Below are 17,401 nucleotides of genomic sequence, written 5' to 3'. Positions count from 1 at the left end.
ACATGCCGAAGATTTATATTATATCGTCTGTCATGGTGGCTTTTTAGCATTATTGAAACTATAGACTGTATTTAGACATACTACAATGTTTGCAGAGTATGTAAATCATAAATAGGTGCAGTACAGAGATTGCTGAAAGTATTTTATTGGCTAGGGAACTAGGATTTTAGCTTTTTTAACTTCTACATAAATCTTTGATGTTAAGGAAGAAATAAAATGCTGCTGGTTCCTTGTCTCTTTCTTTGTAGTATTAGGTGCAGAAAATTATATAGATTTTAAATTATATAAATTCCAAAGTGTATGTCCTTTTTTAACCTCTTATAAAAAAGTATATGCATGTCAAGTGATGGTAGCAAATTACTCAGCTTCTCTTAATATTAATCTACTCCAAATTCCAGAATCCTACAACAGTCATTTTTGCCAGAAATATGCACAGTAGTGATTGTCTGACCCAGTAATAAAAATTTCATAGAGAACTGAATTTCTGCGTGAAATTTAATCTGTTATGGGAAATTGGGTTTTTAAAAAGGAGTGTAATTTTTAAATGATTTTTTTAGTAGTTGTTCATAGAACCAAATACGAAGTGGTGAAATTTTTTAAAACTTTCCTGAACTTTTATTGTATCACATTTGTTGCACACAAAATGTTTACTTTTAGAAACGGAAGAAAAGTAAAAGTATTAAATAGTTGTATTTGCATATTAGCAAACTTGTTTTATGCTGCTAACTTCTTTGGAGAATAAACAAAATCAACAAGATATACTGTTCTTGTGAAAAGTTATAATGTATGTTTTACTCTCACTTATCTAAACAGTTTCCTCTGTAATCTGATTGTGTGGCCATAACAAAGGTAACTGAAAAACTCAATGAACAGAGTTGGGTTTACAATTTTGGTGAAGATATAGTTTTCTGTTGCTATCAGGATTAAAGTAGGTTTTGCTGGCTTCATATTAGAGTTGTCATTTCTAATTTGTTTTTCTGAAAGCCTTGTTGTTTTCCACAGATTTGTTTTACTTTTAGAATCTAACCTTTGATTTAAACCTGTTGTTTTTTTTTTTTGCATTCAATTTCTGCACTGTGTGATGGAAGTGTGTGTGTGTGTGTGTGTGTGTGTGTGTGTGTGTGAGAGAGAGAGAGAGAGAGAGAGAGAGAGAGAGAGAGAGAGAGAAATACCTTGAGATTTTGGAAAGGTTAAAGGTTAATATACTTTGTTGCTACAAGGTTTTAGGTGAGGTCACAAATCGAAGTGAAATTCTAACGATTAGTAATTTTATAATCAGCCCTTGATCGATGAAATACTTCATCATTGGTTATCTTATTTTTACTTTTTAGGACTGAATTCCAAATTGACTTTTTGTGTGTGTGTGTGTGTGTGTGTGTGTGTGTGTATTTTAGTTGTCAATGAACTATTTATTTATATGTGGTGCTGAGAATCAAACCAGTGCCTCATACATACTAAGCAAGCACTCTATCACTGAGCCACAATCCCAGCCCCCAAATTGACTTTTAATGTATTTAGTGTACGTGGCACTAAGAATTTTTTTTTTTTTCACAATGAGAAATAAGTAAACAAGACTACTTACCTACATGGTTTTACTGAGAGCTCTGCTCTTGGGTCTTGAGTTTGTTTGCCAATATTATATGCTATCAGAAATATTCCTTTCAGTAACCAGAAATAAAAACTTTATATCTTATAAATAAGATTATAAAGTTTAGCTTGAGCACAGTGATGCATTTCTATAATCCCAGCTACCCAGGAGACCGAGGTAGAAAGATCACAAGTTTAAGGCCACCCTGAGCAATTTAGCGAGACTGTGTAAGTCTCTAGTACTTAAAAAAAAAAAAAAAAAAACACTTCAGCAAACATAGCTGATAATTATGGAATTCAAGAAAGAGACTAGAATAGTCTTTTTACCTAGGCTGTAGAAGAACCTAATATACCCTGGTTCCATACTTAGGAGACCCTTTTCTGGCTGTTAGAAAATTTCTGTCCCTTTGGCCTTTTTTTCCTTCTTTAGACAGTTCTATGTATACACTGATACAGTAATTCTGTAACATTCTCTGTTATAATAGTCCAAAAGGACATTCTTATCAGTCTTTTTGCTAATACTATTAACATCTGTAATTATATAAATTAATTTTAAAGGGCTAATCATCTTTGCTTCTGGGATGCCCTGTCATTGACATTAATAACTCCTTCATGTGCTGACAATTCCTGCTTTCTTTTGTCAAAGAGGAAGTTTCTTTGTTCATCTGCCTATTTCATCTTTTCCAAGGTCCACTTTCCATGTTAGCAAGTACAAGGAATGGCATAGCTTTACTAATATTTTTGTAATGTTATAATACTCTTGCACTATAACCCTTAGAAGAAGTAAATTACGGATCAAGCATCCCTAATCCAGAAATTCAAAATGCTCTGAAATCCGAAGTTTCAGATTTCAGAGGATTTTAAATTTCAGATTTTCAGATAAGGGATGTTTAACTGGTAAAGTATATACAAATATTCAAAAATCTAAAATACTGAAATTGGAAACACTTTAGTTCCAAGTATTTTGGGTAAGGATTCTCAACCTGTATTTCCTACTATCAGTTGGAATAAAGAGACTGAGATTTTGGACAAGAATAGGATGATTCACTCAGCCTATACTTTGTATTAGGTGTGGGATGTTTTCATTTTTCTTAACTGGCTATTGTGTATATGATTATTGTGCTTTCAGTTATCACATGTAATGTCTTTAAGTGATAGTTTATTTCTTATGAGCATAATTGTTTAGAATTTCTGTATGAGTGGATCTTTTTTTTAAATATCAGAATCTGGATGGCAATTGTTGTAGTATCCTTTTGTTTACGTTTTCTTTAGGAGTATATGAATTCTGATAGCTAATCTTAAGTTTCCTGATGCTGAAGAGGGCTTAAAGGTAATCAGTGTCCCAAATACTAAAATCATTCTTCACAGAGATGGCTTTCCATCATTAGATGACGGTTATGATATAATGAAGATATTACAAAAGTGAATAGACAAGTGACTTATGTAGACTGTGAAATAAATTCATAGTGAGTAAATTCATAGGAATAAATTCACCTGAATCAGACCAAGTAAATCAGAAATGAGTGCTTTTAACATATCCAAGAATCCCTACAATAAAATGGTGAAATTTCCCTGATTTTACAGAAAAGGTGAAATACTTTTCAATAGGTGAAATATTAAAACTTTGTATTTAGGGATATCTTACATATAGTAGGGAAAAATTTTAAGGTTTTTCTCAATCTTAATGCATTACTTACATACAAATGCTTTTGTATATTTTCATTCAAATAATCATAGGATCTATAGTTTAAGATAGATTGAACCTGATAATTTCTTTGAAATTGACTTACTTGCCCAATTTCCATCTTAATGGCAAGAGGTAAATTTTAATGAAGTTAATGATAATTCTGAAATGTTTTGATCATTTAAAAATCAACCTTCTGCCAGGCATGGTGGCTCACACTTACAATCTGAGCATCTTGGAAGACTGAGACAGGAAGATCTCTAGCCTTAGCAAGTTAGTAAAGCCCTAAGCAACTTAATGAGACCCTGTCTCAAATTAAAAATTAAAAAGGACTGGGGAACCCTTGGTTCAATCCCTGGTGCCCCCCCAAAATTAGCCTTCTAAGCTATTAAATATTTTTCTAAAAAAAATTCACTTGGATTAATAAAAGAATATGCCACACATTTCTTTGCAAAAATTTTCAGATGCCTGAAACCAATAACATTGTAGTTGTTAAATATGCTTAGGTTGTCATTTTGATGACTTTCTAAAGCATACTGCATAAAAATAAAGTCTTGGGCTGTACTATATGAATTTCTGGGTTCTTGTCATAAAGGTTTAAGGTAAAGAGTATATGGTGATAGAGCATTCTATTTATAAGCTAGTAATTATTTGGTGTGCCCAAAAGTATTTTCTATGACATTTAAAAAAGATTCTATAAACATAAATTTAGTATTCTGAGTATTTTTCCTAAGTATTGATGCAGAAAGCTTTATATAAATTCTTACCATGTTATAATTTTAGAAAATAATCTAATGATAGCATACTTTATTATTATTATTATTATTATTAATTGTTTTGGAAATGAAGTATGTTTGATGGTATTTTTGACTTCTAGATGACTGAAGAAGTAGATTGGCTTAGTTTTATAAGAAATAACTAACAAATATCCAAAGTGAATTGTTTTTCCCTTTTTGGTAGTACTGGGGATGAGATCATCAAACTCAGGTCCTCCCGCTCTCTAAGCAAGCATCCTACCCACTGAAACACATCTTCACCCACAAAGTAAATTACAAAAATTTGATTAGATTTTACATTGGGTTGAACTGCTGCTTCTCACTTTGAGAACAAAACAGTAGAATTTTGGTGTATTAAAGAATCATTTATCATTAAGTTTGGGTTTTTTTTTTTTCCCTTGAACTTTGTTTCCTAACAATAAAGGGCTGCTTTTCACTCTTCAGTTTAACTTCTAACTTGGTGATACTGTTTCCTTAAATGATGTATCACCTTAGTCAATGTCATAAAAGAATCTGGACATTCCTTTTTTATTGACTTTTAAAAACAGTCAAGCAGTTCAGCAAGTAGGCAAATACTTTAACATATTAAAATGTAACTATGCTTAAGGACTAACTAGATACTCAATTTATAGCAAGTGACATAGCAATCTGGAGTCAGAAGTACAATCCTGCACAGAAATATATAACTTAAAAAAATACTATAGCACTTTATTGCAGTGTGGATTTGTGATTATGTGTGTGTTTGTCCTTACATTTTAGAATACTCCAATTCTTTCTTTCTGAGGTCAGTATATAAACCCACAAAAATTTTTGTTGAAAAGTCAGAAGTATTTTTGTCACTGGACAAAAATAAAAAAAATTAAGACAGAATTTATCTTAAAAGTTCTTATGTACTTAAGTTGATACCTATGGTTTATGTTGTTTCCTTATTCTAAATTTAGCTTCTATGTAATACTGTGTGTTAATTTTTGAACTCCACCTACTTTATTAACAACTTGAAGACTTTGAATTCTTAATCAGAAGTTAATGACAGATTATTGATTTTTAAACTTTTTTCTTACTTTCTTCATTAACCTTTTTTTATTGGCATGGTTAATGTTTTCTTGTTTTATTTTTTACCATACTTACATATATAGTATATTTCCTGTTTGGTATATGGATAGATATGTGGTTCTTAATCATTTGTGGTTAACAGTTTAAATTGCCTTAAGTGAGAATGTATGCTTTGTAACTGGTTGTCTTTTTTCTTATATGAAGAATCTGGTTTATACTTAACATACATGAACATAAGTGTGCATTTGTTTTTGATATATTATAAATTCTGTTCTTTTAAATCTTTGTACTTACATACTTAAAAAGTATGCTTTTTTAAATGAGAGTCATTAATATTTGTTGAAGTCCAGCAAGCATCAAGATTCCCTTAAACCTTTATTTATTTAAAAAGTATTATGTCATTCATGCTTACTATTTTCTATATACATATATACTTTTGCATTCTCTATATTTTTTTGAAAATATGACTTAAAAAGATAGTCAAAATCCATAGGTTTTTAATAGGATAAGAATATGTCTATTACTGATATTGAATATTTATCTTTAAATTTCAGATAAGCCTTTGAAAAAAAGAAAACAAGATTCTTACCCACAGGAGGCTGGGGGTGCTACAGGAGGTAATAGACCAGCTTCTCAGGAGACGGGTTCTACGGGAAATGGGTCAAGGCCAGCATTAATGGTTAGCATTGATCTTCATCAGGCAGGAAGAGTGGACTCTCAGGCTTCTATAACTCAGGATTCAGACTCCATAAAAAAGCCTGAAGAAATAAAACAGTGTAATGATGCACCCGTTTCTGTTCTTCAGGAAGATATTATTGGAAATCTTAAATCTACACCAGAAAACCATCCTGAAACACCTAAAAAAAAGTCTGATCCTGAGTTTCCTAAAAGTGAAATAAAACAAAATGAAAGTAGGTTATCAGAATCTAAACCAAATGAAAACCGATTGGTGGAGACAAAATCAAGTGAAAGTAAGTTAGAAACTAAAATTGAGACCCAAACAGAAGAACTTAAACAGAATGAGAGCAGAACTATCGAACCTAAACAAAATGAGAGCACCATAGTTGAACCTAAACAGAATGAAAATAGACTCTCTGACACAAAACCAAATGACAACAAACAAAACAATGGCAGGTCAGAAACAACAAAATCAAGACCTGAAACCCCAAAGCAAAAGGGTGAAAGTCGACCCGAAACTCCAAAACAAAAGAGTGATGGGCGTCCTGAAACCCCAAAACAGAAGGGTGATGGACGGCCTGAAACTCCAAAGCAGAAAGGTGAGGGCCGGCCTGAAACTCCAAAGCAAAAAAATGAAGGCCGGCCTGAAACACCAAAACACAGGCATGAAAATAGGAGGGATTCTGGAAAGCCATCAGCAGAGAAAAAACCTGAAGTGTCAAAACATAAACAGGATATTAAATCTGATTCACCTCGGGTAAAATCAGAAAGAGCTGAAGCCTTAAAGCAGAGACCTGATGGGCGATCAATTTCTGAGTCGCTAAGACGTGACCATGATAGTAAACAAAAATCAGATGACAGGGGTGAGTCAGAACGACATCGAGGGGATCAGTCTAGGATACGAAGACCAGAAACATTGAGATCCTCTAGTAGAAATGAACATGGCATTAAAACTGATGGTTCAAAAACTGATAAACTAGAAAGAAAACACAGGCATGAATCAGGGGACTCAAGGGAAAGACCATCTTCTGGGGAACAAAAATCAAGACCTGACAGTCCTCGTGTTAAACAAGGAGATTCTAATAAATCAAGACCTGATAAACCTGGTTTTAAATCACCAAATAGTAAAGATGACAAAAGGACAGAAGGTAACAGAAGTAAAGTAGATGGTAATAAAGCACACCCTGACAATAAGGCAGAATTTCCAAGTTATTTGTTGGGGGGCAGGTCTGGTGCATTGAAAAATTTTGTCATTCCAAAAATCAAGAGGGATAAAGATGGCAATATTACTCAGGAGACAAAGAAAATGGACTTGAAAGGAGAGCAGAAAGACAAAGTAGAAAAAATGGGATTAGTTGAAGATCTTAATAAAGGAGCTAAGCCTGTGGTGGTTCTGCAAAAACTGTCTTTGGATGATGTTCAGAAACTAATTAAAGATAGAGAGGATAAATCAAGAAGTTCCCTTAAGTCTATGAAGAATAAGCCTACAAAGTCAAATAAAGGTAAGAATACTTCTGATGTCATTTGTATTCTAATCAGCTTTATGTTTGAAAGTTACTAAGTTTCAAACAATGAAAATCTATATAAATTAAAGCACTACTACATGAAAATAGAACCTTTATATAAAACAATAGTAGACTGTTTCAGGGATACAGATAAAAAGTTCTCAATGAACTTTTTCTTCTCTCACCCCTACATGAACTACTCTAATAGTAATTAATTTTATCTCTATTTAGTTATAGAGATAAGTTCTTTCAATGTTTAGTTTCAGATTTTTCTGAAAGTTACTTCTTAATTCAGTGACTGATGTATTGGAATAAATGTTTAACTCTCCCAAAAGTTCCTTTGACTGTAGAGATACTCCATTTTGCAATGAGGGAGTGAGTTGAATTTTAATATTTAGTATCTCACAGTAAAGCTATGTGGTATATAACAACTAATATAAATTATTTTAAGAAAATTGTCTTACAATATTTTTTATGGAATTCTCTCTGATTTAATTATCATGAATAGTTTGAAGTTGCATAATTTAGAAAATTGTATGTAAGGTTATTTTCGAAATAGTTTTAGCTGGGTGTAATGATGCATGCTTGTAATCCCAGCTACCTGGGAGGCTGAAGCAGGAGGAACACAAGTTTGAGGCCAGCCTGGGCAACTTAAGGAGACCCTGTCACAAATTAGAATTTTTTAAATTCTGGGGCTGTAGTTCAGTGATTACCCAGTACTGCTGCAGCAGCAACAGAAGGATAGTTTTCCCTATTTTACACAAAGGTAATAGAAAATGATATTTGCCTCATAAATTTGGTTAAATTGTTAAATTCGTTGAGGTAGAGTTGGTGTTATTTTTGCATGATTTTTGGATGAAATTCTCTGGTTGCTTGAATACAATTATTTTGGGTATGGGGACAGAATTGTAATGCTGAGAATATAATAGCAATTTGTACAGTAAATATAATTTTATGTTCCTTTCTGTACTCACATTTAAAATACAAGGATTTATCTTATGATACTATAGTCCATGGAGTCTAGTACTTTAAGCAAATTGAAACATACTTTTAACTGAAAGTTAATATTAAATTTTCATTGTATGAAAGAGTTTCATTAAGGACTTGTACTTTATGAACTTAGGAAATCTAGATTTACACTGTCTAGCATGGTAGTCATAGCGTCTTTGGCTGTTAAATTCAAATTAATTTAAATTAAGTTGAAAAACTCATTTCTTCAGTAGTCACATGTGGCTATTGATGACTGTATTGTTCAGCACAAATAGAGAAGATTGGCATCATCATAGAAAACAGAATTGTCTATCACCTATAATATTTTAGCAGATACATAAGTATAATGATTATTATTTTTGTAGCATACTATTGTAGCTTGTCTACTAAAAGCATTGTATTATAAAGAACTCTTTATTCAAAGAAGTGACTTATAGCTAATCTTTTTATTTTTTATTTGGTCTTTATTAAACATGAACTTTTTCCATGTTAATTCACTTTGTTTTTCTTTTAAAAATGAAAAAAAAAATGACCTCATGTTATTTAACTTGAATGTGTCTTTTCAAAATTACTTGTTAATATAAAAGAAATTATAGGATGTGGAAGCTAGCACCATAATTATATAAAGGTTTTATTTACATTTTTCAATGAAGGTTTAGGGATATATTATATTTATAAAGAGCAAAGTTAAAAATTTTAGAAGAGTCAGTTGAAAAATGGAAAGTGGTACCCTCTTATTTCCTTGATCTGGACCATTTTTCTCTCCCTGCCCTCTGTCAGCTTATACTAGCCTTGCTTTCTAAGCCCTGTTCTAACAAAGAGTCATTTATAAATACTTTAAAAAAATAAGGGAATTAATATGTCTCCTAATTAGTAAAGACTATTATTTCTCATGGTTTGTTCACTTGTAATTCTATTACCTATGAAAATGTGTTTTTAGTGCTGACGTGTGTTTCTCTTAAGTGTATTTTTAATGGAAATGTGTATACCTAATATCTCATGTTAGTATTTAGACTACATGTCTGCCTGTTAGAGTGGTATGCATCTGTGTACATGTGCATTTTGTGTGTATATACACAGATATTAATTTATGTGCAATTATAATATAGAGATCTCTTCATAAAAAACATTATGTAAGTTGTTAGGTTTACTTCATGAAGCCAGCTGAGATGACTTTGGCTTTATGTCTTAGGAACTGTATTTTTTTTTTTTAAGTAATGTTATAATTTGTTGTATTTAGATCTCTGCTTAAAAAAAAAAAAAGAGCTCTGCTACTGTGTTAGCAATCATGAGTTAAATGATTGTGGGGATTTTTTTTATTACTTATATATGAAGCACAGTTATGGATTGATGACCCTTTGTAATAAATCCCATTACTTGGGATTTTCTTTGCTAATGAATTTGTTTTGTTTTCTTTTGTTTTGTAGTCTGCTTATTACTAGGATACTTTTATTGTTGATTCCTTGGGCCAAAATTCTGAGTAGGTTCCCTTTCTTTAAAGAGCCATAAAATTTCATCTTTAAGTATTTTACTTGATGTTCATATATTAAATATTCATTCTTCAGGGTAATATAAAATCCTTGAATATACTTTAAGATGATAAATTTTGAATGTGTGGTAGGGGTATAGATTTATGACTTCTAATTTATTTATTCTGTCTTTTGTAGCATATTAGATATAAAGTAATTTAACATTTGATTTCATTCTGTGGTGATATGGTTCTATCCCTAGTATATAATCTAAAACCTCATAGAAAAGAGCATATTAAATGTCTATTGAATGAGCCAAGATGATGGTACTGCCATGTTTGAAAAAGCTTTTGTGTGAAGATTAAAATTGTTCACTCATCTCTTGTGTTCCCACCTATACACCCTAGTATAAGAGCTATTTAACCTTGAAGTTCCTGATCTTTAAACTTTGTAATAACTTTTTCATCCTGTCAACTACCTCATTTTTGTTAAGATCCAAAGGAAACCCACTCATTCAAGTCTATTTATTTCCATTTATGAATTTTGATCTGCAGCTTTTCCATGATGGGCTTCATATCAGTCCCATTCTCTTTTTACATCATCTTGTTTATTCCCTTTGGTGGTGAGGGAGAAAAATAATCTTTTAAGAAACCTTTTAAATTTTTAAAACACCTTTTGTTCTATTTCAGTCAATATATTAAATGCCAAAAATACTTCATTGTTAAAGTTTTATCAGATTATTACTCTAAAGTTTATGAGATCTTTGAAGACCAGTGTGATTATCGTCTATAGATGTTGTTAACAGCTTAACATCAGTAATTACAAACCTTAATAACTTGACTGTTTTTTTTTGATACTTCATAGTGTCTCAAAATATCTTTATATCCAATGAAACCATTTTCTCTTGTTCCCTCCCCCCTTCCTTCCAACTACTAGTAGTAGTAGTCTCCATTTCTTGCAGTAAATGCCTTTAAGAAATATGCTGTAATCTTTATCGGGAAAAATTTGATATCACAAAGTTGTTTTTACTAAGCCTGATATAAAATCAAAGTTTTATATAGCTGACTGTGATAACTATATTATTTTGTTATTTTCTAGTTCTTATTCAATATTTGTAATTGTAGTATGAAATTAACCATATATATATTTTTAGCAGGATAATTAGTATTACTAAGTACTCACCTTCACATAGTGGAGGTATATTAATTGCTAACATTATTATACATATAATAAACACATAAGAGTATAATTTATTCAGATTTAAATTGCTTTTAAAATATCTTAAGTTTGTTAATTTTGAAATATTTATAATACTTTTCTCCTAATGGGAATACTTCTCTAATTTAATATAGAATAACTAAGAACTGACTTCAGGATATCAGAAAGAATTTTCATCTGGAAAAATTTCTTGTAAGACCACATATTCATTCTAGACTTACATTAAGTATTCAGCAAATATTTCTAAACATCTTCAGCATCCCTAACACTGCTAGATACTGCAAACACAATACAGTTATGACTACATCAAGCATATGACTTCATGAAAGATATAGGTAACTATATAGTTCTTAAGTTGTTATATGGTAACAATGTAGAAGCTGTTAAGGAGGAGGATCCTGGGGAATCACACATTTTGAGAACAAGAGTGTGGGGGGAAACATGGCAAGTTTAGGAAACAAAAACATTTGAATGATGTTTAGAGTACAATGGAGAAATATGATGACAAGATTAGTTAATATTAAACATCATTGTATTAATAAAGCTATCAGAAAATATGAACTGATATGGTTAGAAGATGTTTTTTCAGAAAGCACTATAATTCTGTACACATCCAACTTAATGTAATAGTAGTCCGTCCATTGAATAGCTAATGACATTTTATTTTTTATTTTACTTTTTTTAGTTGTCAAAGGACCTTTATTTTATTTTAATATGTGGTGCTGAGTATTGAACCCACTGCCTCACACATGCTAGGCAAGTGCTCTACCACTGAGCCACAACTCCAGCCCGACATTTTATTTTTTAACTTATTTTGATCAACCCAGCACCTCACACATTAGGCAAGCATTCTACCTTTGCCTAATAATACATTTTAATACTTGATCAGATTGATTAAAATAATTAGGATAAACATCACTTCTGAATTTCTTTATCCTTGACTCCATTTCTTCTGAATTCTACACAACCTTAACATGTTCTGTACATAGTTGATAGTATATTGACATAAATCTCGTTTCCCAAAATGAGATATAGGAAGTACATAATGCTAATATGTATAACTCTCTAAAATAGTTAATAAATTCATAACATCTACTTAACAGTTCTCCACACCTTTCACGTAGACATTAAATAGCTCCTAGAAATGACCACTCTGGTGCAGTATAAGCAAACCTACGAACTTGGAGGCAAAGCCTGGATCATTTAAAATAGTCTCAAGTAGGCTTGAGAGTTAACTTCTATAGAATGTACAACATAGTGGAAAACTGGATCTTTTCAATAATGATCCTAAGTCAAGAGTTATTTTTTTTTAAAGGATGGGTATAGTGCTTTCTAAGATTTGCATAAAAATTTTATAATTCTAAGTAACCCAGGGTTTTATTTTAATGAACATTCATATCAACATTTACATCACAATTATAGTTGTAGATAAATAAGCTCTCCGGTAGAAGGTAACCAAATTCTATCAAGTTATGATGAGTAAAATCAAATCAGACTAATTTTGAACATGTTAATCAAATTATCTTTCATTGAACCTTTAGCTTAACAACATTGACTAAAGCCCACACTTTGAGTTAGATTGACCTAGAAAAATCTTTTAAATATGAATTAACTCCTATGTGAGAGAAGTAAATAATGAAGTTTAAAGGACTTTCAAAAAAATTTTTTAATGATGTTTGGAAAGAAAGAAAATGTATGTTGTGTCCTAATATACACATAAACACATTAACAATATCACAAAATTGATTCCACAACTTGTTTCAGTGACACCTTGAAAATTACTTGCTAAAATTTAAAAACTGGCCAATTAATAGATTATTGTGATTCTTTGTATTAGTTCTGGGAATATTTCCCAATACCATCAGAAAGAGAAAATAGCTGTAGATTTGACCCTGAACACCTCCGTCAGCTACAGAAGAATGCCTGTTTGTTAAGCTTCTATTTTTTTAATTTTGTAGTCCTAAGCAAGCATTATTAGGTTTTCAGCCAGTAACTGGGATCTCTGCTTTTTTTGGTCAAAAGTAAGACAACTTTAAACCATATTATCTCATCATGCTGTACTTGCAGTTATCCTGAACCATCATATAAAATGTAAATCCCTCTTAATTGTTTTCTGACTCTTCTTGATGATATAATATACCTGATCCCGTGCTACCTTAAATTAAGGTATGACCACCTCAATTCTGAAGAGATCCTTTTTCTTATTACTTGGATGATTATTAATATTACCATAGAAATGATTTCACTTAATTTTCACTCAACATGTGAACCAAAATGTGCTATCTTCTTTCTCCTAGTTTTCTATTGATTTTACCAAATAATTTTTCAGATACATATGTCAGAGTTCTTCCTTGGAGGCCAACATTTTGTGACTTTAGAATTTTTATTCACTGATCCATGTCTCTGCATTCACTGAGGATTTCACTTCCTGGTGCACAATCCTCCTCTCTAACCCTAGTTTAGGAATATTGGGGTCCCTGTGGAAAGACCATCCCTGGTCTCATAGTTTAACCCCACATTTTTTTTTAGCTTCTCTTCTGGTTGCTGTCTTTTGTTTGTTTCTCAAATTTTACTATTTTTCAGGACTGGGTCAATAGTAGTTCATAGTCTTTGGATGTACTCTCTCTTAGTAGTTTCAAAAAGGTAGTTGTTTTACATTTAGGTACTATTTGTTACCCCCCCCCAAAAAAAAAAAAGTTTTCAAACAATATTCATTTAGGACCACAAGAAGAGCACATTGACTATCTGTACTATTAATTTTTTCTTTTTGTTGCCCTTGTTTACCTCTAGTTGGAGTTAAAGATTGGTTTGATGATATTCCTGTGTTATATGAGGCAGTTACTGGAAGGAATGTCACTGAAACATATGCCAGCCCAACTTGTGTGTGTGTGTGTGTGTGTGTGTATGTGATTATAAAATTTGGAGATTTATGTGAGGTTTGACTAGTTTCAAACTGTTCAAACTGACTGATAGTTTAGTCCCCAAAGGTTTGTTAATTAGAGTAATTGGTTTTAATCTCATGGTTGTTTTCTATTTAAAAAAAAAAACACACTGTTATTTATCAAATCAGTGAATCTTTGGGAATTTAAGTCTCTCAAAGACTTGTATTTTAAATAGTCTGGCAAATTTGCCACTATGAGTGATTTACATTAGAAATCCAAGATTGCTAAAATGTCACATATCTAAGAGTACATGTGTGTTTGGTCTTACTGCTGTCAGAATGTAATGTTGTATTTATGTAATGGAATATATTCATAAAAGTTGATAATGTGCTATTTCACAAAACTGACAAAATGGCATTATCCATCAAGCGAATAACATAAAAATTTGTAATAATTTATATAACTGCTTTAAAGAATAAAGTAGCTGGGACAAAAGAAATGAAGTGAAAAGGTAATCATAAAGCACTAGCATTCTGAGTTTTCCAGTTTGGTAAACAACAGTAATCCCTAAAAATCATCAGTGTGTTAAGAAATAGTGAGACGTTATATTTTTATTTAAAGGATGACCTCTTAATTCTAGAGAAAGAATATAACCAAATGAAAGGTTCACTGTTTTATTCATTTCTGTTGAAACTGGGGGATAATGTTTTAAAGATAGTGTTTTAAAGATCCTAGAGTGAGCTGGGCATGGTGGCGCATGCCTGTAATCCCAGCTGCTTGGGAGGCTGAGGCAGGGGGATCGCAAGTTCAAAACCAGCCTCAGCAAAAGCAAGGTGCTAAGCAACTCAGGGAGATTCTGTCTCTAAATAAAATACAAAATAGGGCTGGGGATGTGGCTCAGTGATTGAATGCCCTGAGTTCAATCCCCAGCACCCACCCCCGAAAAAAAGATCCTGGGGTGAGTATAGAAAGTTATTTTATTTCTTACCCTTTGCAATCAAGGGATCTGAGTCCATTTGTAAAGTACTTCATAAAAAGAAAGGATGCAGCCAGGCACAGTAGTGCATGCCTGTGATCCCAGTGGCTAGGGAGCCTGAGACAGGAGAATTGCAAGTTCAAAGGCAGCCTCAGCAAAAGTGAGATGCTAAGCACCTCAGTGAGACCCTGTCTCTAAATTTAAAAAACAAAACAAATAAAAAAAAAGGACTGGGGATGTAGTTGAGTGCCCCTGAGTTCAATCCCTGGTTCCAAAAAAAAAAAAAAAGAGAAAGGATGCGATTAGTTCAGGAAATGTATACGTTTCTGGAATAAACAGTTCGATTCAAAATGAAGCAGGGTTCACTTTTAGAGGACAGTACATTGAGAGACATTAACCATTGCAAGATTTTCAGGTTTTTTCCAAAGTCAAGTCATCTTTTGGAGTGGGGGAAAGTTTGATTACTGAATTATGTTCCTGTAACTTTCAAACTTGCACAGGGTTTAATAGAGAATATTGTGTTCTTAAATATGATCGTATTCTTGTTAATTTAGAGAAGGAGGATGAACTATTGATACTTGCATTATTAGCTAGAAGACTCAGGTTGCCTTTCTTGTTTTTTGATTGCTGTAAGGAATTTTTGTAAGAAGAGAGAAAGAAGAAATCAAAGTCTTGCATATCTGCAGGATGTTATTAATTCTAGCATATTAGTATCAAGTCAGTATACTTTTGTGATCTGAATTTAATCTCTGAAAAGCAACCAGTTGGGTAAATCTTTTAAATAAATTCTTTGCTGGTGGCTTGAGCGTAGCTCAGTGGTGAAGTGTGTTACTATGCAAGAGGAGACCCTGGGTTCAATCCCTAGCACCAAAATAAATAAATAAATAAATAGATAGATAGATACATAAATAGATAAATAAATAAACAAACGTGAATGGACTAAAGGCTACATGTGGCAATTCAGGAACTATACAAGAAGTACATGTGTAAGTGAATGTAAGAAATTATGAGTTGATTCTTTCATCAAAAACATACTTAGCCCTGCACAGTGGTACATGCCTGTAATCCCAGCAGTTGGGGAGGCTGCGGCAGGCAGATTGCAAGTTTGAGGCCAGCCTCAGCAGTTTAGCAAATATAGCAATTTAGCAACTTAGACCCTGTCTCAAAAAAAGGGAACTGGTGATGTAGCTTAGTGGTAAATTGCCCCTGGGTTCAATCCAATTACACACACACACACTAAATTAGAGGTGTTTAGAGCATTGAAGACTCTTAAGTTAGATGCAGAGTGTGTTTGGTTTGGGGCCGAAAAATAGTGACAATGCAAAGCTCCAGTTAATTTCTTTTACCTATACCATTATTCTAAAAAAAGGCTCTTCTTGATAAAATTTTGTTAAGCCAATTCAAAGAAATATTGCATGAGTTGAAAATGACACAGGATAAGTTAAACTCAAATTTTTTGACAAGATTCTCAGCAGTGAAGTCTTTAGAATAGTAGCAGTCACCAGTATTGCATCTTTGTTGGGTAAAATTGTTTCCATTGCATGTCCTTAGAAGAACAGAAGACTGAAAGTTACTGAAACTCCATTATATTCAGTAAAACCTTCAAAAGAATAAAGAGGATTTAGTCTTCCATTGAGATAAATATGTTGCATTCCTTTTCTTGAATTATATGTTTATTCTTGAGACTTTTGAAATATATCTTAATTGATAAGTATTTTTCTTTCTTTTTTATTATTTATGTGAACATTATTTGAGTGTTAAGTATAGTTTTAATGTCAATTATAAGTTGCTTATATTTTCTGCTGTAAACCACTAAGACATTCTTTGCTTCAAATTCATAAAATTTATGAGGTAAGACATTATTTTTATACTTCCCTTCAAAAGGTTTACATAAGTAAGTGAAGTAACTTAAATTTGTCTTTTTCAGTAGTCATTAAGGATGAATTATTCCAAATAAATAGCTTTTGCTATTTCTGTTTTATTTTGAAACTGTCAGGAAGATGATAATGAATTATTTCTAAACAGAAATATGTGTATGCTTATATATATGTATACAGCATTCAGTAGTATGTTAATGCTTCTTATTGTAATATGTTAAAATATTTTTATTTTGTCTTTACTCTTTTATAAGGAAATATGAAGTTAATTTTCTAACAGACTTGAATTTGCTAAGTTGTATACATTTTTGTTTTTAAATATTTTAGTCCCTTTATCTCACCTTACATGTTTCTATTATGTTCTTTTAAATATATATTGGTTTGTCTGTTTAAAGAAACTCTCCATTTTGTAAAGGCATTAATATGCTTCTCAAAGAGACAGTGATAGATTAAAAACATACATAAAGTTCTTGCCCAAGCCACCATACTCAACTGCCACCATCATAGAGGAAGAGAAAGAGGTGGTAGGTGCTAAATGTCCTCCAACTCTTCTCATTTATACTAAGGAGTAGCATTAGTTTCATACAATGTAAGCCTGCTCCAGACATGTATAAAACAAATTTGTGTGAGGTGTTTTTCTAACTCTAGTGGATCTCTAGTTTCAAAAAGCTTTTTTAATCAATGTGAATAAATGAAACCATTTTAT

General features: G+C 31.9%; 1 protein-coding gene across 4 annotated transcripts in view; it reads left to right on the top strand.

Moving 5' to 3' along the window:
• The window catches only part of Nipbl (NIPBL cohesin loading factor), a 174,319-nt gene that overhangs the window by 94,010 nt on the left and 62,908 nt on the right, over positions 1–17,401 (top strand). For 3 of the 4 annotated variants that reach the window (XM_026401800.2, XM_026401799.2, XM_026401801.2), the window contains exon 10: positions 5,655–7,280. The exons of the other annotated variant lie outside the window; for it this stretch is intronic. In XM_026401800.2, the coding sequence (XP_026257585.1) occupies positions 5,655–7,280 (1,626 nt within the window). The remainder of the gene's footprint in view (positions 1–5,654; positions 7,281–17,401) is intronic. 4 annotated transcript variants of the gene reach the window in all.

Source organism: Urocitellus parryii, chromosome 1 (assembly GCF_045843805.1).
Source record: "Urocitellus parryii isolate mUroPar1 chromosome 1, mUroPar1.hap1, whole genome shotgun sequence".
In the NCBI taxonomy this organism is placed as follows: domain Eukaryota; kingdom Metazoa; phylum Chordata; class Mammalia; order Rodentia; family Sciuridae; genus Urocitellus; species Urocitellus parryii.
The sequence above is the reverse complement of the archived record's forward strand: the minus strand, read 5'-3'. Positions and strand labels throughout refer to the sequence as shown.